General features: G+C 51.3%; 1 protein-coding gene across 1 annotated transcript in view; it reads left to right on the forward strand.

The window, feature by feature from the left end:
- The first annotated feature begins 16,028 nt into the window (after positions 1-16,028).
- Ece1 (endothelin converting enzyme 1) overlaps positions 16,029-24,568 on the forward strand; it is a 100,443-nt gene continuing 91,903 nt past the window's right edge. Inside the window, exon 1 of the mRNA XM_028875358.2 lies at positions 16,029-16,150. Coding sequence (XP_028731191.1) covers positions 16,148-16,150 — 3 coding nt within the window. The 5' untranslated portion in view covers positions 16,029-16,147. The remainder of the gene's footprint in view (positions 16,151-24,568) is intronic.

Here is a 24,568-nt window from a genome sequence, read left to right on the forward strand (position 1 = left end):
CCCCGGCAGGGAAAGGATTTTTTTTTTTTTTTTTTTTTTTGGTTTTTTGAGACAGGATTTCTCTGTGATTCTCTATGAAACAGTCCTGGCTATCCTGGAACTCACTCTGTAGACCAAGCTGGCCTCAAACTCAGAGATCTGCCTGCCTCTGCCACCTGAGTGCTGGGATTTTTTAAAGGTGTGTGCCACCACCGCCCGACTGCGTTATTGTTTCTTGAAACGGGGTTTTATGTAGCCCAGGCTGGCTTTGAAGTCCCTATCTAGCCAAGGACCACTTTGGACTCCTGACCTTGCTGCTCCGCCTCTGAGACACTGTGATGCTGCTTTCCCTTTGGGGATGGCTCAGTTTACCTTGCCTTGTTGAGTGAGCACATGGGCTTGTCCTGTGACCTCCCGGCTGCACATGTCTTGTCTGTCCTCTCCTGAACTGTACACACCACATATCCATCCTTTCCTGTTTAGTCTGCTCTGTTTTTGCTGTCCTTAGGAAGGAGCCCAGGGCCTCCTACATGTTTCACTGGGCTCTTGTTCTACCACTGAGCCACACTCCCAGCCCTGTTCCTGTTTTAAATGTAGCTCCTCTATGGACCATGCAGGACCTTTGGGGTGCCAGCCTCTGGGGGCCATTCTCTTATCCAATGTATTCAAACAGATGCACTCCAAAAAGTGGTTTTTTTATAAAGTAATTTAGTTTTATAATTTGCAATTGAAATAATCTCTATTCACAGGTTGTGAGTGTGTAGTTTTGGTGGCTGTGGTTACTTTAGAATCATTAAAATTCTTAGTTCAAGTTGGAAGCATCCTCCAGGCCCTTGGACTTCTCCCAAGCCCCAGAACTGAGCTCAGGACACTGAAGAAGACAGCCATGCTGAGTCCAGCTTCTTGATGTCGTTATCCACCCCAGACAGCTCTAACAGTGGATGAGGTCCAATTGGCCCCGGGGATTGACTTGGGATAGGCAGCGCTGGGCCAGGCCATTCTGAAGAAGCAGAATCTGCCTGGTATCCTTCTTGCTAGCTCTAACTAAAGGGAAAGGTCTGCATTCTGAAATCCCAGAATCTTCCTAGGAACATGCACAGGGTTCCCCAGAGACCCGAACCAGTGTGAGGCTCTGTGGCTTTCAGGATCAAGTGCAGCTCTCTGGCCTGGTACTCACAGTCCAATGTTGCCCGGGCTCCCTTTCCGGTGGGCTGTCTTCCCCTTGCTTCTCTGTCTTGTACCAACATTCTGGAGACTCCTGCACTGCCAGGCCTTTGCCCCGCTGCTGGGTCCACCCAGGGAATGTTCACTATTGCTTCTCTCTCTCTCTCTCTCTCTCTCTCTCTCTCTCTCTCTCTCTCTCTCTCTCTCTCTCTCTCTCTCTCTCAGATCAGGATGTGAGCTCTCAGCTACTGCTCCAGTGCCATGCTTGCCCGCCTGCTGGCATTCTCCCTGCCATGATGGCCATGGACTCACCTTCTGAAACTGTAAGCAAGCCACCAGTTAAATGTTTTCTTTTACAAGCTGCTTTGGTCACAGTCTCTCTCCACAACAACAGAACAGTGACCAAGACAGAAGGGAGTCAGCAGGAGCAGGTGAGGGAGCAGTGAGAGTCATGGGAAGGAGGGGACTAGGATCGAATGCATCATATATGGGCTTGCGAATGTCATGATAGAACCTGTTACGGATAACTAATATATATTAATTTTTGGTTGTGAGCCTAGCCTTTGATGGCTGAGCCATCTCTCCAGCCTGATATGTATTAATTTTAAAAGATAACAAGTGATCTTGTCATTCAGAAACAGTCATGATCAACTGATTAGTTATTGAGTGTGGCTGCCTCCATGCATACACACACACACACACACACACACACACTCACACACATACAAGTGTGTGTGTATATACACACACACAAAATGTAATGACCCATTGCAAGCAAACAAGACCATAGAGACTATTAGTATACACATGTACAGATGAGGGTCCACACAGCCTCACATTTTAGCAAATTTCCTTCAACTCCTTTTTTCCCCTAGAGTCTCATTTATCCAAAGCTGACTTTGAACTTCTGATTCTTCTGCCCCTACTGAGTGCTGAGGTTACAAATATATGCTACCACACCCAGTATCTCTTTCCTTTCAAAATTAAAACTGTCAGAAATGGTTGAAGTCCCTGCGTAGCCCCTTGCAATCCCCACAACCACCGCTCCCCAGAGTTGACAGATCTTGGGTTCAGTTAGGGACTTCTCACTTACATCATTTCTATGCTAAGTTCCATTCAAGTTTTTGTTTGTTTGCTTTTATGCTTTCTTGATACAGGATTTTTCTGTGTAGCCCTGGCTGTCTTGGAACTCCCTATGTAGAGCAGGCTAGCCTGGATCTCAGAGATCCACCTGCCTCTGCCTCTGAGTGCTGTTCAGATTTAAATGATGCTGTCCTACTATGTGCACCCTGTCACCTTGCTTTTAGGGGGTGGCATGGTGCTCTAGAGTTGACCCATGTCACCCAAGTCTGTTCATATAGCTGCCACTCACAATTCCGTGTGACAAATAGACCGTTTTCACCCGTCCCTCTGATGAGGGGCGTGCAAACCACTCCCAGTGACTGTGCGTCACAAGCTGAGCTTTCTGCTGTGAGTCTCCAGCATATCCGCAGGATGTGCTTCTCTGGGGTGAATACACAGTGTGGATGGCTCAGCTGTAGGGCTCACGAGTGTTTTCCAACTTCAGTAAATACGCCACATTGGAATATTTACCATGGCCCTAATGGCTCTGCCAAAACATTCTCAACACAACTGTAATAACAAAACTAGTGTCTATCTACTCTATGAGGGGATATTTGGTATCTATAAGTATGTATGCACACACACTCATACTCACACACACACATACATGCATATTATACTCACACATACACTTACACACACTCTCACACACATACACACACCACATACACTCACACACATATGCACACACATACACACACGCACATGCACACGCGCACACGCACGTTGTTTTGTGAGACAAATTATCTTTGTTTTTTCTCTTGCAGCTGTGATAAAACACCCTGAGAACAACAGCCTGAGGATGAGGGGAGGATTTATTTTAGCTCAAAGTTCAAGGTACAGTTCATGGTGGGGTTGTCAAGGCAGCAGGAATGTGAAGTGGCTGGTCACATCACAACCCACAATCAGGAACCTGGAAGGATGAACGCTTGCTGCTGCTCACTCACTTTCTCCATTTTCACAGTCCAGGATCTCCTGTAGAGAAGGGTGCTGCCCACAGTTAGGATGGATCCTACCACACTGATGAACATAATCACTACGAGCCTTGCAGATAAGCTCAGAGACCCATTTCCCAGGCAATTCTAGGTCCTGTCAAACTGACAATGTGTGCCAACCATCAACAGGGTCTCATGTAGCTCAAGCTGGCCTCAGACTCACTGTGTAGTTGAAGCTGACCTTGGATTGCTCCACCTGTCTCTATCTTGAAAGTGCTAGGGTTGCAAGCATGTGTCTCCAGAGAGTCAGGAAGAACAGGGTTTGGGGCTAGCCTTGTCTACAAAGCAAGACCCTGTCAATGTATTTATAGATATTTTGAAGACCAGTTGCCCTGAGAATTTGAGCCAACTTTCCCTGCCTGGTAGGAGGGCCTGGGTTCAAATCCAGCCTGTTTACCTCCTTTCAGAATTATATCTTGAAATTTCATCTGCCCTTACATGTTGTGGAATAATTCTCTTGTACCCTGTAAAGATTTGTCACTCAAATTGGTTTCAAAAGTGCTAATTGACCAGTATCCAGGCAGGAAGTTGATGCAGGGCAACCAAACTAAGAATGTTGGGGGAAAAGGGAATGCTGGGAAGAGGGAGGGCAGAGTCGGGAGTCACCAGCCAGATGCAGAGGAAGCAAGATGAGAACGCCGCCCTGAGAAAAGGTACCAAGCCACGTGGCTAAACATAGATAAGAACTGTGGGTTAGTTTAAGTGTACGAGCTAGTTAGTAATAAGCCTGAGCTACTGGCCGAGCATTTATAAATAATATTAAGCCTCTGAGTCAATCATTTGGGAAGCGGCTGCTGGGTATTGGGAACAGGCAGGCGGGAGAGAAATTTCTACCTACACTCATGTGCTTACCTGTCTTGCCCTTCTTTGGTCTCTTGGGCCACACTCTAGCTAGCCCATTCCTCTGTCCTCAATGGTTCTGTGTCTGCCATGTATTAACTTCTTTTCCAGCCTTGCTTGTCCATGATGCATCCCTGACCCCAGCCCGGCCCACCTCCAATTGAAATCCACTTTCATTATCCTTCTCTCACAATTTGCACACCATCAAGCAACAAAGTAACATTTACAGCATTCACAATAAACTACTATTAGGAAACAAAGATCACCAAAAAATATTTTCTAAAAATGTATTTGTATGTGTGTAGGCCTACTTGTGTGTATGTGCACCACCTGACTGTAGTGCCCGTGGAGGCCAGCAGAGGGCATTGGATTCCCCATGTCTGGAGTTACAGGCCATTGTGAGCTGCCTATGTGGGTGCTAGAAACCAAATCCAGGGCCTCTGAAAGAGCAGGAAGTGCTGTTAACCACTGAGCCAATTCTCTAGCCCTCGGAAAAAATATTTTATGAAGCATTCTAAGCCAAGGAAGTTATCTCATCTCCATTTCATTTCATCCACCCTAAAGTTTGCCAAGATGGCTCTCTGGGTTGGAGGTTGGCGGCCCCATCTCTGGTCTCCGGAAGTGTATAGTCAGCTGAAATCTGCTCTGAGCACCTTCTTAGGCAAGACAGCAGGGAAAATGTGACGAACTGTCTCTGAACCCACAATCAAAGGACAAAAAGCCTTTTCATTTGGGAAATGCCCTTTGTCCAGGTGCTAAAGCCCAAGAAGGGCTTGTCATACAGGCGATGCAGTGTGGACAGTCCCTAACAGGTTTTATCAATGAGGCTCATGTGGCCCATCTCACTCAGGCTTAGCTTCCTTGTCTTTCCGGAGGGCGCTTTATTGAAACATCTTTTAGTAAGGGCGAGCCTGATATGATCTGGATATGAAATGCTCTCCCAAACACATATGTGGAAGGCTTGGTCTCCAGTGCAAGGTTCAGAGGTGAAGCTGTGGGGGAAATGATTAGATCCCAATGGCTCTGGTCCAGTCAGCAGATCCGTCTGTCATCTGATGGCACCATCAGAAGGGTGGTAGAAACAAGGAGGTAGGGCCTTGGTGAAGAAAGTGCGCAGCTGAGGATGTGCCCTTGAAGTGTCCATCCGTCCCCAGCCCCTCCCTCCCTCTCTGCTTCCTGGCCGCCATGAGGTAAGCAGCTTCCTTCACCACACTGTCCTGCTTTGCCATAGGCCTGAAAGAAATGGAACTGGAGGACCATGAGCTGAAACGAATCATCCCGTCCCTAAGCCCTTAACCAAAAGCACCTACCACAGAAGCCTTAGGGATGGAATGTCCACCACCAGAGCTTTGGAATAAAGCAAGCATTCTGCCTCTCAGGCCCTAAAATGTAGGCATGAGCCACCACACTTGGCTGTGCACCCTTTTCCACACCATCTGTAGAGCTCACAGAAAGCTGGGGCTTGGCCCTAGACCACACACAAGTGAGGGGCAGGTGTTGGACATGAGGTCTGTCGGTGACCGGCATCAGTCTCCCACGGAGTTGGTTTTGCCCCGCCCCACCCCATGATGCCATACTCACTGACTACATGTCTTTTCTGGCCTGCCACAACAGGAGCCTGGACCTCAGTGGGTAGTGGAGGTGCCCGGGCACGTGTTGGGCGAGGAGGTGGCCGGGGCACAATGACTTCATGGTGTCTCCACAGACAGCAGCAGCCCAAACAGTGTGAGTCATGCGGTTAGAGCACCATGGGATCTCAGCACACCTCACAGGTCACAGGGACAGCCGCCAACCCGGAAGTGAGGAGACCTGCAGGCTGGGAGGGGACCAGCCTGCCCACTCTCCTCCTGTACCTGCCCAGGACCTTCTCTCGAGGGCCTGTAGCCCCTAGCAACAGAACTGGATGAAAGCCCATGAGGCCATTTCTCAGCTGTGTGACCTACCACCACGCTGAGTGAGGCTGTCCACGCCAGGCTTGGCAAAGGAAGGGGTAGGTGGGGCCCAGAGTTCACCTCGACACAGCAACATGTCCTGCTCTTCGCATCCTGCAGGGAAGAGTGACTTCCCACCTATTGCTAGCTGCGTGTTCTCTAGCCATGAATACAAAGCCCCTGAGGTTTTATACACTTTGGGACCTCTCCACTAGGGATTAGGAGTCAATTGACCAGGAAGGATCAGTCATCAGGCACTTCTCACAGCTCCCCTAGATGGTGCAAAGGGACTAGCAGGATCACAAACTGAAAATGTCCAACCTTTCCTTTCCTATCCAAGGAGACAGAGCCCTACCGATTTTACGTAGCTCTCTCCATACTCAAGGCCCACACCTTATGCAGGTGCAGTGGGCACCCACATTCTCCCTCCACCCCCATGGGAACAGGCTGTAGGATGACACATACATCAGAGTGGAGGGGAAGAGTCGTAAACGAGAAGCAGGTTCAAATCCCACACTGCCAGACTGGTCGTGTGACATGGGGCAGGTCACTTCACCCCTCTGACCCCCAGGATTTTCTTTTGTTAAATGGGGGTCCTATGAAGTCTAAAACAATAGTCAGTGAAGAGAGGAGTTTGATTGACATTTCTGGAGCACTGTGCTGGGCTGCAGAATTAGGGTCAGGCTGAGGAGACCACCCGAGGAAGCCTACTGGCAGGGGAGGGTAGGAGTATATATGAACGGCCCCAGGGAGGCGTGAGTGAGCTGAGATGGGGAAGGCCCCACCTGCCCCCTGACAGATCAAAGTGGCCAGGAAAGCCTCACGGAGGCGGTGATGGCTTGGACTCCAGCAGCTGACAGCTGAGAGAAGGACGTTCAAGGGGGGAGGGGACAGCTTTAGCAGGGTGGCTCTGACCTTTCCCGTGCCCTGAACTCAGCAGGCAGAACAACCTGGTTCTGTTTCAAGGGCGCCTCACCTCAGCCCAAAGGCTGCAACCGTCCGTCCGTCCGTCCCTACAGCAGCCCATGGCCTCCCAGTGCAGTCCCCGCCCAGCCCCGGGACTGCCAGGTTTTGCTTTGCCTCTGAGGCTGGTTTTCCAGGAAAGCTCTAACCACAGCAGTCCCCAGAGAGTCCAGGGTGAACCTCTCCAGGCCTCCCTGCAGCTCAGCTGCTGCCCCATGCCCTTCAGAGGCCTCGGACTTCCTCCCATGCCAGGGGCTTCGCCCAGGTGCCAGCCGGAGGACTCTTGAGGTTCTCCGGACACAGCCAAGCCCATCTTTCTCATTCTTTTTCAACTCCTTCACTCCTCCCGTCCCAGCTCCCCAGCAAACACCTTTAGCACCAATTGCCCTTCTCCAAGTGGCTAAGCCGACTTTACTGTCCTGGCCCTTCCAGCCACCCTGCTTGGCCCCCGTTCCACACTTATTCCTATGTCCCAAAAAATCTGCCTCTGTCTATTTCTCAACCACCTCTCATTCACACTGTGAATTAAAAAAAAAAAAAAAAAGTGCTCACGTAGCCCAGGATGGGCTTGAACTTGCTATGTAGCGATGTTGTAGAGTGCTTGCTTAGTATACACAAGGCCCTGGGTTGAAACCAAACACTGAATTCTAGTGCTCAGGTGATGGAAGCAGGAGTACCAGAAGTGCAAGGTTGTGGATGTTTGACTGTAATTGGCCCCCACAAGCTCACAGGGAGCGGCACTATTAGGAGGTACGGATTTGTTGGAGTAGGTATGACCTTGTTGGAAGAAGAATGTCACTGTGGGGGTGGGTTTTGAGGTCTTATAAATGCCCAAGCCACGCCTAGTGCCTCAGTCCACTTCCTGTTGCATCTGATCAAGATGTAGCCAGCATCATCCTCCTCCCTGCCATGACGATAATGAACTAAACCTCTGAAATGTCTTCCTTTATAAGAGTTGCTGTGGTCATGGGGTCTCTTCACAGCAATAGAAACCCTAGTCAAGACAAAGGTTAACCTGGAATCATGACTCTATCTTGAACACACACACACACACACACACACACACACACACACACACACACATATGCACGCACACTAAATAAATAAAAATGAAGTTCAAGTTAGGCCTGGTGGCACACACCTTTAGTCCCAGCACTCTGGAGGCAAAGGCAATATCTCTGTGAGTTCCAGACCAGCCTGATCTACAGAGTGAGTTCCAGGCCAGCCAAGGCTACACAGCGAGACCCCGTCCCCAACCCACCAATGAAACTGAGCACCAGTGTAGCAGTGTGTCTCTGGACCTCAGCATCTGGGAGACATGACCAGGAGGATTGCAGTGAGTTCAAGGCTGGCCTGATCTACATCATGAGTCTGTGCCAGCCTGGGTTACATAGTAAGTCCCTGTCTCAAACCACCCCCTCCAAAATAATAAAATAAAAACAATTAAAAATTAAAAGGAAGATCGAATATGGAGTGATGGCACCCTTGTAATCATGATTATATCATGATGTAATCCTAGCACTCAGAGGTCGAAGCAGGAGGGTCTCAAATTCTAGGACAGCTGAAATTAGAGGGATCTTTCCAAAACAAAACAGACAAAAAAGAAAAATCAAAAGAAACCTTTCCAGAGGGCTGGAGGTATAGCTCAGTGATAGGGTGCTTGCCTAGCATGTTCAAAGTCCTTGGTTCAACCCCCAGTCCTGAAATAAATACATGAACATTTAAAGACATGGTTGTGGTGGCATACATCTATGATGCTAGCCCTAGGAAAGTAGAGACATGAGGTTCAGGATTTCAAGGCCAGCCTGGACTACATGAAACAAACAAACAAATACAGACTGAATTAGTTACTGAGACCAAAAGAGGTAACTCCTCTAAGAGCTCTCTAACAGCCAAGGCAAAAAGGGAGATACACAGGGTTCTGGTAGGCTGTTTCTAGGGTGACTTGGAATAACATCCTTAGTCCCTCAATCAGGTGGAGCTGTACCTGGGAGCTGCTGTTGGCAGGCATCTAGAGCAGGAGAGAAGGTGGCTTTCCACACTGGTGCCCTCCATGATTACCTGGCGCTCATCTCTGCTAATTCTCATCGGTCTCGCCCACTGACTTGATGCACCCTGCCCTGCCTACCTTTCTCAGCTACTTCCTGGTTCTGAGCTGTTTGCAAGGGTAGCAAGGGTCCCATCCATGGGTGCTCCAGAAAACTGAACTCAAGTCTCCCAATGAAATGATGACCCTGCAGCACTCAGCTCCAGCTCAATACAGAGAATGGAGACAATACAGAAGGGGGTTGAGGTGGGCACATGACGGCACATGCCTGCCTCCTATATATCCCCATCCAATCACAAATAAGATATAAAGCAGCTCATATTTTTAAAAAAAAAATAGGAAAATACATTTATCAGATTAAAATAATAGACAAGTTGTTTAATACTAGGTCCCCGCCACACACACACACACACACACACACACACACACATGTGACCTTGGACATGTGGTTTTACCTTTCCAGTCTTGGTTTCTTCATCTGTGAAATGGGGATACCCATGCCTATTGAGCTACTGTAGATGTAAATGGATTCCTATAGAACAGCACCTGACCCAGGGCCTGGTGCATAGTCAGGGAACACACATTTCAGCCGTCAGGGTGATGGGTCCCTTTGCCTATTTTAAAAGACTTTTTGTGTGTGCATGCCAGACAAGGTCTCTCTATAATATATATAGCTTTGGTTCTCTTGGAACTATGTAGACCAGTCTGACCTTGAACTCACAGAGATCCACCTACTTCTGCCTCCCAAGTGCTGGGATTAAAGGAGTGTGCTACCACATCTCACTCCAACATTTTTAATTCACGGTTTTATTCTGTGTGCGCACACGCACATGCCATGTGAGTGTGAGGTAGTCAGAGAACAATGGGTGGAAGTCAATTCTCTCCTTCCAAACCATGGACTCTGGGGTTCCAGCTCAATAAGTCAGGATTTTACAGCAAGCGCCTTTACCTTTAACTCAGCCACCTGAAAAACAATATAAGTATTTATTCAGCTTTTTGGGTCTATGAAATCAAATCTCACATATCACTCCAATTAAGTTCCCAGAATTCCCTTCCTGCTTACCCCACCTGCCTTGCTCTCTTTTGTCCGTTTCTGTAGTCTAGGTTGGCCTCAAAAACCTCCCTAGTCCTGGGATTCCAGGCCCAGCCTCCACCTCCTGCTACTTTCTCGGTCTCCTCCTTCCTCCCTCCAGTCCTCCTCCCTCCAGTCCTGCACTCTCTCAACACCTCACAGCCCCGGAATCCACATCCTGTTTCCCCTCTGGTCAGGGCGTAGCCTTCCCCCTCCTTCCCCCTCGGTCCCCTGCAGCCTCCACCCTTTCCCTGCAGCTCATCTCTCTCCCTCCCCTCTACCCACTGGGTAAAGCCCAGGGCAGCTGCCCAGTTGTCAGGGAAGAAGGGACGGCTATTGTGGTCTTCTTCTCACAGGCCTGGTGAACTCTGATACCCCACTGCAGCTGGATGCTGGGGCCCAGGAGAGGTCCCCAGAGGTTCTGTCTGCAGAGGGTCCTTACGAGGACCACACTGTGGATATCTCTGCTGTTTTTCTCTCTCTCTCATTAGGATCCTAGACGGTCCAAACTGTCCTTGAATTTGGAGCAGGAGATGGCCTTGAACTTCTTTTTTTTCTAAATTTAAGTTGTTGTGTTTTTTTGCACCAGATCTCATTACAGATGGTTGTGAGCCACCATGTGGGTGCTGGGAATTGAACTCAGGACCTCTGGAAGAGCAGTCAGTGCTCTTAACTTCTGAGCCATCTCTCCAGCCCCTTGTTTTGTTTTTTAATTACTGTATGTTTATAGGTGTTTTGCCTTCATGTGTGTCTGTATACAACATGCAGGACAGAAAGAGGCAACAGAACCTCCTGAGTTACAGACGTTGGGAGCCATTACCAGAGTGCTGGGAATAGAACCTGGGTCCTCTGGAAGAGCAGCCAGTGTTCTTAGCGGCTGAGCCATCTCTCCAGGCCCGACCTTGAACTTCTGATCCTCTTGCCCCCATTTCCCAAGTGCTGGACTCCAGGCATGAGCTGGCGTGGGGGCACACTGGCTGTCCTCTTTTAAATTCTCTCACCGGCAACATGGAAACAGGCTGAGCCATGGCCTCTTCACTTCAGAACTGTCAGGATTGTCAGGCCAATATCACAAAGCATCAGCCACCTGGTATGTGTCTAGCACATGGCAAATGCCAGGCATTCCTGGGTTCTCAGAAAGCCTTCTGGAGATGACCTCTAGATCCCTGGGTAAGGGCTAGAGGTGCCAGAGGCTCTTCTCATTGACACCCCCCACCCCCACCCCCCGACACACCCGATTTCCATCAGGCCTGGAGTGGCCTTCCCCAGAGCAGCAGGGTGGTACAGACAGGCCTTGGTCATGGCATGAGAAGGTCTCTACTCTACTCTTGGCCTTGGTGCCGGCCCAACCAGCAGCTTTGTCAGGCTGCAGGTCCTGTCCACCCATGAGCTCCTTTAGATAGAGAAGGTGTAGTCTCTTTCCTTTGCCTTTTTATGTATTTATGTGTATACTGCGGGCAGGGTTAGGGGTATGGGTACGTGTGCACATGGAGGTCAGAGGATGAGGTAGTAGAATATTATTCTAAGGTGTGTCTCTTTTGTTTATGTTGCATTTGTTTAACTCTGTGAAGCTGTGTTACTGTGCCTGTCTGAAACACCTGATGGTCTAATAAAGAGCTGAACGGCCAATAGCGAAGCAGGAGAGAGAAATAGGCAGGGCTGGCAGACAGAGAGAATGTATAGGAGAAATCTGGGAGAAGACAGGAGAATGAGGCAGCCAGAGAAGGAGGAGGACTCCAGGCGCCAGCCACCCAGCTACACAGCCAGCCACGGAGTAAGAGTAAGATTTACAGAAGTAAGAGAATGGGAAAAGCCCAGAGGTGAAAGGTAGACTGGATAAGTTAAGTTAAGGAAAGCTGGCAAGAAACAAGCCAAACTAAGACCGGGCATTTATAATTAAGTATAAGCCTCTGTGTGTGACTTATTTGGAAGCTGGGTGGCGGCCCCCCCCCCCAGAAGATACACAATCAAACAACAACAGGATGGTTTGTGAATATTTTCTTCTTCCACCACACGACTTCCCGGGGATAAACTCATTAGGCTTGGTGACAAGCACCTTTACCCACTGGGCTGTCTCGCCAGCCCCTCCCCCACACCATCCTCACAGAGCTGGGACCACATCTTGCTATTGCTGACCCAGTGATAGAGCATTCCAGGATGTCTATGGTATGTGTGAGCCAAACATGGTCACGAGACTTGTGCTTTTTTTTTTTTTTTTTTTTTTTTTTTGGTTTTGGTTTTGGTTTTAAAATAAGGTCTCCTGAGCAGGTCGATCTCTGTGGGTTCAAGGCCAGCCTGGTTAACAGAGTGAGTTCCAGGACAGCCAGAGCTACACAGAGAAACCCTGTCTCGAAAAACAAAACAAAATAAAACAACAACAGAAAGAAAGAAAGAAAAGAAAGGAAAGGAAAGGAAAGGAAAGGAAAGGAAAGGAAAGGAAAGGAAAGGAAAAGAAAAGAAAAAAGGTCTCCCTGTAGCTCGGGCCGGCCTGGACTCACACAGCTCAAGCTGCCTTGCATACCTGCTCTTTATGCCTCTACCTCCTCTGTGCTCGGACTGCAGGCCTGTAGGCCTGTGCGGCCACACCCTCTGTAATTCATTGCTGGACTGTATTGGAGAACAAAGGGCACATAGATGCTATGGAAATTGTTAAAGGACTCTTTATTAACTGAACACATTCACCCTGTGTCCCCAAGCCCTGGCACCACAAAGCAGACTGGAGGCTTCAGTGCCACCTGTCAATCATTCCCTCTTTAAGGCAGATGTGATCCTGACACATTCATTTTCCTTCTTCTTCCTCTTCTTCCTTTCCTTCTTCCTCTTCCTCCTCTTCTTCTTCTTCCTCCTCCTCTTCTTCTTCCTCTTTTTCTTCTTCTTCTCCTTCTTCTTCTTCTTCTTCTTCTTCTTCTTCTTCTTCTTCTTCTTCTTCTTCTTCTTCTTCTTCTTCTTCTTCTTTTCCCCAGGGTATTATTACTTTGTGGTTCTGGCTGGCCTGGATCTCACTCTGTAGACTAGGCTGGCCTCACACTCACAGATCCGCCTGCCCTGCCCCTGCCTCCCCTGCCGCTGTACTGCACTACGATCAGCCTCTGAACTTTTCTGTAAGCAAGGCAAGTGGGGCTTCAGGTTTTTTTTTTTTTTTTTTTTTTGGTTTTTCGAGACAGTGTTTCTCTGTGTAGCTTTGCGCCTTTCCTGGAACTCACTTGGTAGCCCAGGCTGGCCTCGAACTCACAAAGATCCGCCTGCCTCTGCCTCCCGAGTGCTGGGATTAAAGGCGTGCGCCACCACCGCCCAGCTGGGGCTTCAGGTTTTACATATAGCAGTCCACAAAGTATCCACATTGTACGCGAATTCCCAGAGCTTTCTCACCGGTAGAACGAGACAGGTGGGAATGGCAAACCCCATTTTACAGAGGAGAAAACTGAGGCTCAGAGAGGAGAGAGAACCACCCACAGCCATGTACTGACAAGCGCAGAGCTGGGGTAACTGGGTAGGCTTTCACATTTTTCTGGATTTATGATATCTCTCCAGGTGATACACTGAGACTCCCGGGAGGTCACCTGAGGAGCAGCCAAAAAGCTTAACCCAGGCTGAAGCCATAGCAACAGCTGGTTGAGTGCTTGCCTAGCATGCATGCACCACCACATAGGCAGGGCATGGTGGTGAGCACCTGTAATCGCTTGCACTTGGGAGGCAGAGGCAAGAGGATCAGGAATCCCAGGATACTTCCACTACCTGCTATACAAGGAGTTTGAGGCCAGCCTGGGCTACAAGAAACCTGTCTTGTAGAAAACCAAAAAGGGGAGGACATAGGTCAGAGGCTGATGGTATGTATATGTTCTCTTAGGCCTGTCATCATGGAAGCCCACACACATGCAGCCCAGCCTGTGCTCTTCCCCATGCATCCTACCTGCTGCTGTCAGTGGACATACCCTGTGACCCCCTCCCAGCACCTGGACCTCCAGAGCGAACATCCAGAGTGCTTCCATGTGGAAAGGGGCTATGGAGCACTGTGTCTACCCCTCCAAGCTCCCGCAGACACACAGTCCAGGAGCAGACAACTTGCTTTGCACCCCAAGCCTGGGGCTGGCTTTTCTTTCCCTGACGTGTCAAGGGGCGCTCAGGGACAAGAAGGGGGTTTCAGCCAGCTTTTTCTACTCTCCCTCATAGTGGTTCTTGCTCTTCCCAAATCCACCGCCTCTCCAGCACATTCAGCCCTTCCCTCCTCCTTGCCTCCTTGTGGATGGTAGGTGAGACTTCCCAGATCTTCCTCCCCTACTTCACCAGCTCTTAACCATCCTTCAGAAACCCACCTCAATTCTTCCAGGATGTCTTTGTCTCTCAATATATATATCACGTTCCCTATACATTTGTTTCTTTTCTTGACACCATACAAACAGAGGTAATGACAAAAGTCACGTAAGTGATGCACAGTGGGCACACCTGTAACCTCAAGCACTCTAGAGGCAGAGGCAGGATTGGGATTTCCGGGCCAGCCTGGGCTAGGTACTGTGAGACTCATCTCTGCTTGGTTGTTTGCGTGTTTGTTGGTTGTTTGTTTTTGTTTTTTTTTGTTTGTGAGACATGGTTTCTCTATGTAGCCCTGCCTGTCCTGGAACTCGCTCTGTAGAGCAGGCTGGCCTTGAACCCAGAGATCCATCTGCCTCTGCCTCCCAAGTGCTGGAATTAAAGGCGAGTATCACATGGCACAGCAGTTTGTTTGTCTTTTTTAATTACTTGTATGTGTTTGTTGTCTGTGTGTGGTTATGTGAACATGTGAATGCAGGTGTCTGAAGATGCCAGAATAGATCCCTTACAGCTGGAGTTACAGGCAGTTGTGAGCCATGTGATAGTGGTGCTGGGAACCCTGCTCTACCCCCTTCCCCACGCCCATCTATGCAAGAGCAGTACATGCTCTTAACCACTGAGCCATCTTTACAGCCCTGAGACTTGCCTTAAAAAAAAAAGTCACAAAACAAAGTCACACAAACAAAACACACATTCACCACACAGGATACACTGACCTCTCTGTCTCACAAACCGAATCATCTACAAAGTTGTGGCAAATCTCTGCCATGTTCCTCAACTGTGTATGTGGGCATACACGTGCACCAAACGGGATTCACTGCCTACTCTTTCACAACAGAGGCACAAAGCCTCTTTCTACCACACCCACATGCATGCGCAACAGGTCACAAATGCCCAGCTCACACAGCACACAGTTTCCTGTTCTTTCCTCCTCCGCACCTGCGCAGCAGGCATGAGGAGAAAGTTTCTCTGTTGCAAGTGCCCACGCCTACCGGACCTTCGTTCGACTTCTCTTTCCTTCGCCCCTCTCTCGAGTGCGCGCGCACGTGTGTACACACACACACACACACACACACACACACACACACACACACACACGAGTAACAATCCCCAAATATAGTCCTCTGTCTTTCCACATAAACACACAGGCATGCAAGAATCCATCCCTTCCCCCTTTTCCCGTCTCCTCCTCTCCTCCCTCCCTCCCTTCTTGCACACACACACTTGCAGCTGCAGCGATCAGGGTCATACTCCAGTGCAGGCGCCAGGCAGGAGACAAAGGTCGCCAAGACTCCCAGAGCCCCAACTGGGCATAGGTGGACCTGTCGCCGGCTCCATCTGTCCCTAGAAGTGGGTCCTGGTGAGGTCTAGTCTAGGCATCCGGAGCTACAGGACTGGGCGCGCGCTCCTGGACCCGCCGGCAACCCAGACAGCCAGGGTCTCCTGCTCTCCAGCATGCCACGGGTTAAGAAGCCTAAGGGGGCCGGGGAGTCCGGCCTACGCGCCTGATTGGCTGTTGCTCCCTGGGCCCGCAGCCCCCGCGCCTCGGTATTGGTTCGCGGAGGGCCCCGCCCCCTGGCCTAGGCGCCCGAGCAGCGCGCGCCGCCCCGGCAGCTAGCCGCGCCGTGCGAGCTGAGAGCGCATCGCATCGCCGAGCAGCCGAAGCCGAAGCCGGAGCTCCAGCGGGAGGCGCAGCCAGAGCCGGGTCGTTCGGAGCCCGCGAGCAATGGTGAGTACGCCCGCAGCCCGCCGGGGCTCCGTGCAGCCCCGACGGTCCCAGCAGTAGCGCGGCGGTGGCATCCTGGCCGGCTCGCGGGGGGCTGGGCGTCCCCTGCAACTGCGGCCCGCGACCCGCTGTACTCAGGCTTGGAGCCGGGGGTCGTTCGGGCCGCGAGTACCTTGGTTCTGGGCTGCTAGTTCTGGCCTTGCGTGGAAGACTTAGGGTGGCGCGTTGGGTTTTTGGGGGGGGGGTGACAGTTGGTGAGATAGGTTTGGGGTATGTGTAGGTCTCTGAGCTTGGTTTGGCGTGGAGACCTTGGGCAGCCAGGCCGGGTCGATTCAGAGATGTCAGGGTTCGGCTGGCCTTGAGCTCAAGTGGGTTTGGGGTTCGAGAACGCTCTGTACATCCTGGGAGACTGAATACTTTTCTCCTACTGCTTGCTGATCCTACTGTGGCTCATGGGGTGGGGTGGCACAGAGAGGAGGGGACGGTCTGAGGTTCTGCGAGTTATCTGGTGTTCCCAGCATCTCCTCAGAGGAGGGGCCAAGTGCTGACTCCTTTGGGCAAAAGCACCAGAGTAAAGGGGATCCTTGAGGGAGGGGATTTCGTTGGGGGCTTAAGCCTCAGGAGTGACATCCATCTAATCCAGTTGCTTTTGAGAGCTGGGAGGTGAGTTGTCTCTGGCCCAGAGCCAAGGCTTCAGGTTGCCTTTCCAGGGCCTGTTATTGCCTCCATCACATGCCAGGTGTGCTTCTCTCCCTGTGGACCTCTGATTGCCTCCTCTAGAGCTGGCTCTTTGGCCTGTGCACTGGATCCAAGGCACCCTGTCTGGCCTGAGATCTGTCTGGGCTCTCTGCGGTTGGTCCCAGAGACTTGCCTACCTCTATGATGTCACTTCCAAGCTTGAGGGGTTCAGTGAGAAATGGAGGGGTACACAGAGCTGAAAAGGCTGCCGTGACAGCTCCAGGACCAGCCACCCAGCCCCTGTACCCCAGCTCCTGACCCCTGCCCTCCCCTCCCTCCACTGGTAGGAACATACGTTCCCCTTAGATACCCCTTTCCGCTGTCCTCTGACTCTCCTCTCTTACGCACTGCCATCTTTCCCACGAGACATCACTTGTTCCTGTAGAGACTGATGACTTAATTTTGCCCCCAAGGTGGCCAGAGATCATCTTGGACCCGACTTACCTCCCCCATTAAGAACCTCCCAGGAATGTGCTGCTTGGATAGTTTCATGGCTGGGGAATGCATCACCTGTGGACCAGTTCTTGATTTAAAGTCTGAGGATGTGAGAGAGCAATAAAAGAGGGAAAGACTTTGAGGTTACACATCCTCTCTCTGTACCTCCCCTGGCCTGAGCTGCTCACAAAGAGAACGCCTTTTCCTCCTTACAAAGCACCAGAAAGTCTGGTGTGGTGGTGCATGCCGCTGGTCCCAGTGTTTGGGAGACTGAGACAGGAAGATCGTAAGTTCAAGGGCAGCCCGGGCTCAAACAAACCAACTAACCATCCACTCTGCCTTGGTAACATTTTTTTAAAATTTAATTTTATTTGTATGAATGCTTGGCTTGCGTGTATATAAGAATAACACATGCGTGCCCGGTACATACTGAGGCCAGAAGAGAGTGTTGGAGCTCCTGGAACTGGAGTAACAGTTATGAGCCACCGTGTAGGTGCATGGAATGACCCCCGAGGGTCCTCTGCAGGAGTAACAACTGCTCTCAGCTGGCTGGGCCATCTCCAGCTAACACCGGAAAAGCCTCCCAGCCCATCAGAAAGACTGTAGACTTTGTCCCCAAACAGATTGGGGTTCTAATCCCAGCTCCTTCACGTCCCTGCAGGGACTTTGGTCAGGCTGTATTAGAAGCCCATCGTGCATTCTCATCAATGAGATGGGTGATGATGGTTCCTGTCTCCTGGGATGGTGTGGGGATCAGGCTGAGATAAACCCAAGTGAGAGTGTTTGGAATACCATTTACTCTCTTTTATAACCTTGAGCTCAAATTAGGAAGTTCTGCTAACCATACAACCTATTTTCTGGTCTGGAAGAGCCATTCATATTTATCATGTTTAGGAGAAGATGACAGTGATACTTAAAGAGAATGTCCTGTTTCTTGTTTAACAGAGACTTACGGGATGCTTGCTCTGTGCTAGACCTTGTACAAGGGAAGAAAAAGTGACATAAACCATGTGTTGACAGGGCTTCTACCCATCCCTAAACATCCTCAGGCCAGGTGTCACGTCCTTCAGGGAGGTGGCTATGTCATGCCCAGCAAGTGTTCCATTCTGGCTGAGAGATGGGAGTCATTAAGCCGATCTAATCTGAATAGGAAAGCATGTTCCAGTTAGGGGGATCCTGTGTGATACTGGACCAGAGGTGTGAGGACACAGGATACTCAGGACAGAGCCAGAATAGGGCTGTTTGCCACTCAGGTATGTGGGAGCAGGTGAGAGGGGACGAGGCAGGCTTTGGAAATAGCAGGGACAGAGAGAGCAGAGGCCTTGATTGCTGGGGGGGGGGGGGCTGTAGTCCGCTGACGCACAGTGTTGATGTACCATGAGTGGGTGGGGTGAGGACTGAAGCCAGGCCTCCTTGGGTTCCCCTAAAGCTTCCTTTGCCATCATTCCCAGGAGGGGCTGAGATTCAGGGCTACTTCACTCTGAGTCTTAAATCCAGCGTCCCACCCCTCCAGCAGGGCCCAGTTTTCCTCTGCCTCCCAGGTTCCTAATGGGGTTCCTTTGCCCTATACAGGCCGTTTCCTGTTGTTGGCGCTGGATCTCCCTGGTACTCCCAGCTCTCCACCCAGGTCCCTAACCTCTTGGCAGAGAATCAGCATGGTTCTTAATGGCCTCCTGTCGGAAGCGCCCCCACACCCTCAGCCCAAGCTGTGGGATGAGGACTCCCAAGAGGCTTTTTATATCTTCCTACCTCCAGATGTCCTCACACCACCCTGCGGCAGGCGCAGATATAGGAGGGAGGTGGTCCAGGGGCACAGCTAAGCAGTATGGAGACGGCACGAGCCTGCTAGGTACTAGGAGGACTAACGAGGCAGAGGGGCTGAAGGGAAGGAGACAGCCTGGACTCCCACACTGCTCTGGTGGTGTCCTGTGAACCAATCCTTCACATTCCACACTGGGGGAGGGCGACTGCGTTTGGACCACTGTCGAATGGAGGGAGATCTTCACTGGACAGAGGTTGAGTGGCAGACAAGATCCAGAGCCCAAATTTGAATCCCGATGTCCCTTCAGTTTGCTGTGTGACCTCAGGTCAGGCATCCTCCCTCTCTCTGCTTCCTTCCCACCCGTGAGGGGCAGATGTACTCTGCTTTTGAGGATGTCATTGTGAGGGTACCGACATGGGAACATGCAGAAATTATTAAAAACACAAGGGACAGTGTTCTTATTTGAAGACAGAATGTGAGGAGTTCTGATTGTACGGTGCTGGCCACCTTGCCCCGGGCAGCGGGCCTGTGCTAGAAACTGGGTTACACTGGATTATTCATGTCCCTACACTTGTTCTTGGCCAAGTAGCCGAGCAGTGATGGTTACTCATGTTTCGTTGAATTGCCCCAGTTTTTGGTAAAGAAAGCTGCTGTTGCCTTCTGGGAAGGAATGATTGCAGTTTCTAAGATAGAATTACAGAGACTTGCATCCTATCGGAGTGGGGGGCTTGGAGAGCAGGCGATGGCTACAAGGAGGGGGACCATCAGCTAATTGTTTTTGCATATCTGCTCATGTCCACTTGCAGTGACTGTGTGCACCTGGCCATTGTCAGTTCACGCACCCACCAAGTCGGCCTGGGACAGCACAAGGCCCGGGGCTGTGGTCAGTGTGGCTGAGATTGACATGTCTCTGCCACAGTCTGATAGGCAAGCCTATGGGCAGGAAATGACAAGCGCAGTTCCTGTTGCTATGGAGATGTGGGGGGATGGGGATGGGGAACCTGGCCTGGGGATCTGAAGAGGCTCCTTGAGACCATGACATTCTTCAGTCTTCAAGCTACGGCCTGAAGAATGAGTGAGTGGAGCCCCGGCTTCCTGATGCAAGCCTGTAACCCTGACCTTGAAGAAACGGAGGCAAGAGGGTTGCCCAAAGTTTGAGACCAGCTGAGGGATGCATAGCGAAACTCAAAACTCAGTCTCCACCAGCACAGAAGTGAGAGTGGGACCAGGAGGGGCTTCAGACCATGGGGAGCTGTGCATGCAAGGTGAGGCAGCTGGCCTCTGGGAAGGCACTTGCTCATGAGGGGTGCCAAGGATGATGTCTGGCAGCTGGCCAGAGCAAGTGCACCTGGGGAGGGTCATGCGAGGGGTTTGGGTCTTGATTCTAAGGACAGTCGGGAGCCACTCAGGAGTTTAGAGTGATGGCTCCTACCCACCCCACTACCCCCAGGCCCTTACATGTTTTAATCTTCTCTTCAAACCCAGGGACAAGGCTTCTTAAGTCTGAGCTTGTGAAAGCCGATGTCCCGAGTTCACTTTGGGAGCTGAGGGCTTGAACTAGGTAGCAAGAGCCTTTGGCCCCTGGCTGCCACTTCATTTAGCTCATTTAGCCTTCCTGAGAAAGCCCCTGGGGGTGGGAGCAGGACCACTGGGCAACAGGCAGAGGTACTGGGGGCTGCTGGGACTGGACGCTGGCCAGGCTGAAAGGCTGGTGGCCTGGTTCCCTTGACAGGATTGATTGCCTTTGCTCACTATTCTCTGGTCCCACTGCTGTAGAGTGGCTGAGCTAGGTCTGGAACCCAATCCAGACCTCCCATCCATCACCCTGGCTTCTGTGGCAGTCACTCTGCCTGGCACTACCCAGGCCCCCTGACTTGAGGTGTCCTGGGATTTCAGACCACGTGCTCCCTGTGTGTAGGTGGCCCAGCCTCTGGCCCAGAAGAGGCTTCTCCAAGCCCACCTCCTGGCCTGCTCCTTTGCCTTCTTGGCTGGGATGCCAAGGCGGGTGTAGGCGGCAGCCAGGAGGACTCGGGTTACAGTGTAAACACATCATGTCAATATTTACTTCTGCCTGGAGCCAGAGCCTCCCCCTCCCATCTGCTGCCCCTGCAAATGCTCCAGGAGAACCAAGGCCAAGTGCAAAGACCCCAATAAGATACTCGTCCTTCCTAGGCCTCAGTTTCCCCATCTGCAAAATGACATGGCTGGAACACTCCATGACAATTTGTAGGCACCCCCTGTAGAGCAGTAAGCTTAGCCAGCCTAGCTTTGTGTGGGCCTTGTTTGTACCTAGCTTTACCATTTCCCTGTCAGGGGATGGGGGGCATGTTTCATATTACCCTTGAGCTCTGGCCTTGTGCCCTGAGGAGGGGGTCCCACAGCCCCTGTTTTGGATGGTCAGCGAGGAGAGCATGCTCAGCAGAGCTGGCACAGGAAGAGACAGGAGAAATGGCCGTGGAAGCCCTTGTTATTCCAAAGAAATGTTTTATGATTCTCTGAATCCAGACGCTGGCTTGCGTCACTTGGGAACTGCCGCCAAGGGTGGGGACTGTAACCTCAAGGCCTCCCGGTGCTCTGAGGTCAGGAGCTGGGCTGGGGGAGCCCTGGGCTTGACTAGGAACCCCCTCCCCCCCAGTCAGACGGTGGAGCTCCTGATGAATGGGCTGAGGTCCAGGACTGGAACGACCACAATGACGTGTGGTGGGAAGAGGGGTGCAGAGGGTTGAGGCAGCTCATGGAGAGGGAGGAAGGACGCATTTCCTAAGCAGTTATTTTGCAGAAGTGAGTCTATTGAGCATGTGAGTAGTCCAGTCCCCTCTGCCCCGAGAAGAGGGACCGTAGGTGGCGCTGGCAGGCTTGTGAGTGAACAGCCTGTGAAGGCAGGGCAGGGCAAAACAGGGTCCTGGGGATTGACTGAGTCTCAGGAGTCGGTCTTGGAGCCCAGCAAACCCAGGATCTAATCTGGTTCTATCACTTTTTAAAAGTTACTTAGTTAATTAATTGAGATCCGGTCTTATGTAGCCCAGGCTAGCCTGGATCATTCTGTGTAGTCTAGATCACTCTATGTAGTTGAAGTGGGGGCCCTTGAACTTCTGTTTCTTCTACTTCTGCCTCCTGAGTGCTGGGGTTACAGGTACCATCACACCAGGTTTACACAGTGATGGGGATTGAACCCAGGACCTCATGCATGCTAGGCAAGCACTCTCCCCAGTGAGCTATGCCTCCATCCCCTTTTGTTGGGTCTCTTTTTGCTCTATGCCTTCTCTCTGAGCTTAGTTTCCTCTCTAGTGTGGAACTATTGGAACTTTTTTGTACAGTAGTTGCAAGAGTTAGAGTTAGAACAGATCCTGTTTCAGGAGCCCCGCTCAGTGTTGGGGAGTCCAGGGGCACCACAAAGCCCAGCTCAGTTTTTGGGAGTTCAGGGGTTCCACAAAGCCCAACTCAGTGCTGGGGAGTCCAGGCATTCCACAGAGCTCAGCTTCTGTCACTGTCACTGCCCAACGGTGATAAGATGACACCGGTGACCGAGATCATGGACTCCCATAAGCATAGGCAACGTCCCCAGGACACACACATCCTACTCAGCCTGGTTTTGCCACGGTGTTCCTCTGCATAACATTTGGACCAAGATGGATGCCATTCTCCAGCTCCCTTGTCCCAGATGTGCTGGCTGTCCTTTCTGTCGCCTGGTTTGAACTTTATCAGTGTCAACTCTTACAAGCTCCTCGGGGCCTGGTTCCCATCAGCTTTGGTCACTACTGAGTGCCTCGGAGGGACTTTGCTCCTGGTGCCTGTTCCAGAATCTGCTCTTTGTTAAGCCGAGTTGTGTCATGTTGAGTAGATAAACTTTTAAATATCTGTGACTGACATTTGGGTTGCTCTCAGTTTGGACCCGATGCGACATTCTTGTTCATGTCCATACGTGTCTGACTTATGTGGCTGCCACACCATCCTCTGACGTAGATGTTCCATTTCAGAGCATACCGTCCCCCTCCCTGTCACCAGCCCGGTGCTTGGCCTAGAACGTGCTTCCAGGGCCTGTTTGTTTCAGCCTGGCTCCTCCTGATAGCCCTGCCCCTGCCCTTGGGGCCTGGCAAACCCTGGATTTGCTGCATTCTGCCAGCCCTGGATTCCACTGCACCTGGTGTTTCTCAGGTTAGAAAAGGGGTTCTGGCCATGGAGGGGACCCCTCACCCTCGAGTCTGTCTTGCCACTGATTGTCTACATGACTTAGGCTCCTAGCTTCCCCTCCCCCAGCCTGAGTCTCCCACCCCCCTCTGCGAAGCATCATGTGGATAGAAGGTCCCCATCACTGGCTTCTGGTGGTCTCCCTATTTGGGGACCACTTGCTCCCGCCAGTAGGGCCTTCCTATCTCCAGGGTTGAGCCAAGATAATCTCTTAGCCCTGACTACCCTGTACCTCTACACGAGGCCCCGGGAGAGAAGATGGCTCTCCTCTCTCGGTCCCCTTCCTGATAGCCTCCTTCTAAGTCTGCCCCACCCCAGCAGGTTTAGAAGAGATGGTCTTGGCATCAGGCCAGGCTGGGTGTGTGCTCTTAGCACTCCCAGGCTCTGGCCTCGGGCACTTCACCCCATCTTCACCTACAGGGTCGTAAAAGCCAAATGAGGTCCCAACTCATCCAAAGGACAAAAGCTCTGTGGTCGTCAAATCCCAGCCTGCAAGGAGCTCAGGTCCAGTGGAGCAAAGTCCCGACACCTCGGGCAGACCCACTTGCCAGCGACATCATTTCAGAGAGAAGGAAGACAGCAAAGCAGGGTGGCACGGGAAAATGGCTGTGATGTGGTGGCTCTAGTTGGCAGCCAGAGCAGAAGGTTGGGAAGAGGGCAACAGGGTAAAGATGTGGAGGAGGACTTTGGGGCAGAAAGAACAGGAGGTGCAGAGAGCCAAAGGACTGGGCATGTTAAGGTGGGAGGTGGCTGGATTGGAGGAGCAGAGGCCTCGGGAAGGTAAAGAAGGAGGTTGACAGGAAAGGGGCCAGTTGTGAGAGCCTTATCTGGAGGGGAAGTGAAGAATGGGCATTTCATTCCAAGAGCGATGTCAAGTCCCTGGAGGTCTTCAGTGCAGCGACTCCTTTGGGTTTGTTTTCGAAAGGCCCTGGCTGTTATGTGCGAGATAGACTGAAGGGGGCAGTAACGAGGCAGAGAGGCTGTGTCCAGCAATAGATGCGCTCAGGCCTAAGGGCATGGCTGTGCTTGTGTCTCCAGAGGCTAGGTTTTAGGTACTTTAGGAATAGAGGGGGTAGAGGATGGTCATGCAAAGTGCTTCTAGACCACCGTTCCTGGTCGGAAGGCTCAGTGGGCTGAACTTGTCATCACCAGCTAGGCGGACCCATCTTAAACCTACATGTGAACCCAGCCTTGCCATTCTCCCTAGAGACCCAGCACTCACCACGTGGCTCCCAGAAACCCCGAGGGCCTGAGCCTGCTTCCCCTGTCTTTACATTTCCTGCCTACTGAGAAATGAG

Source organism: Peromyscus leucopus, chromosome 2, assembly GCF_004664715.2.
Source record: "Peromyscus leucopus breed LL Stock chromosome 2, UCI_PerLeu_2.1, whole genome shotgun sequence".
In the NCBI taxonomy this organism is placed as follows: domain Eukaryota; kingdom Metazoa; phylum Chordata; class Mammalia; order Rodentia; family Cricetidae; genus Peromyscus; species Peromyscus leucopus.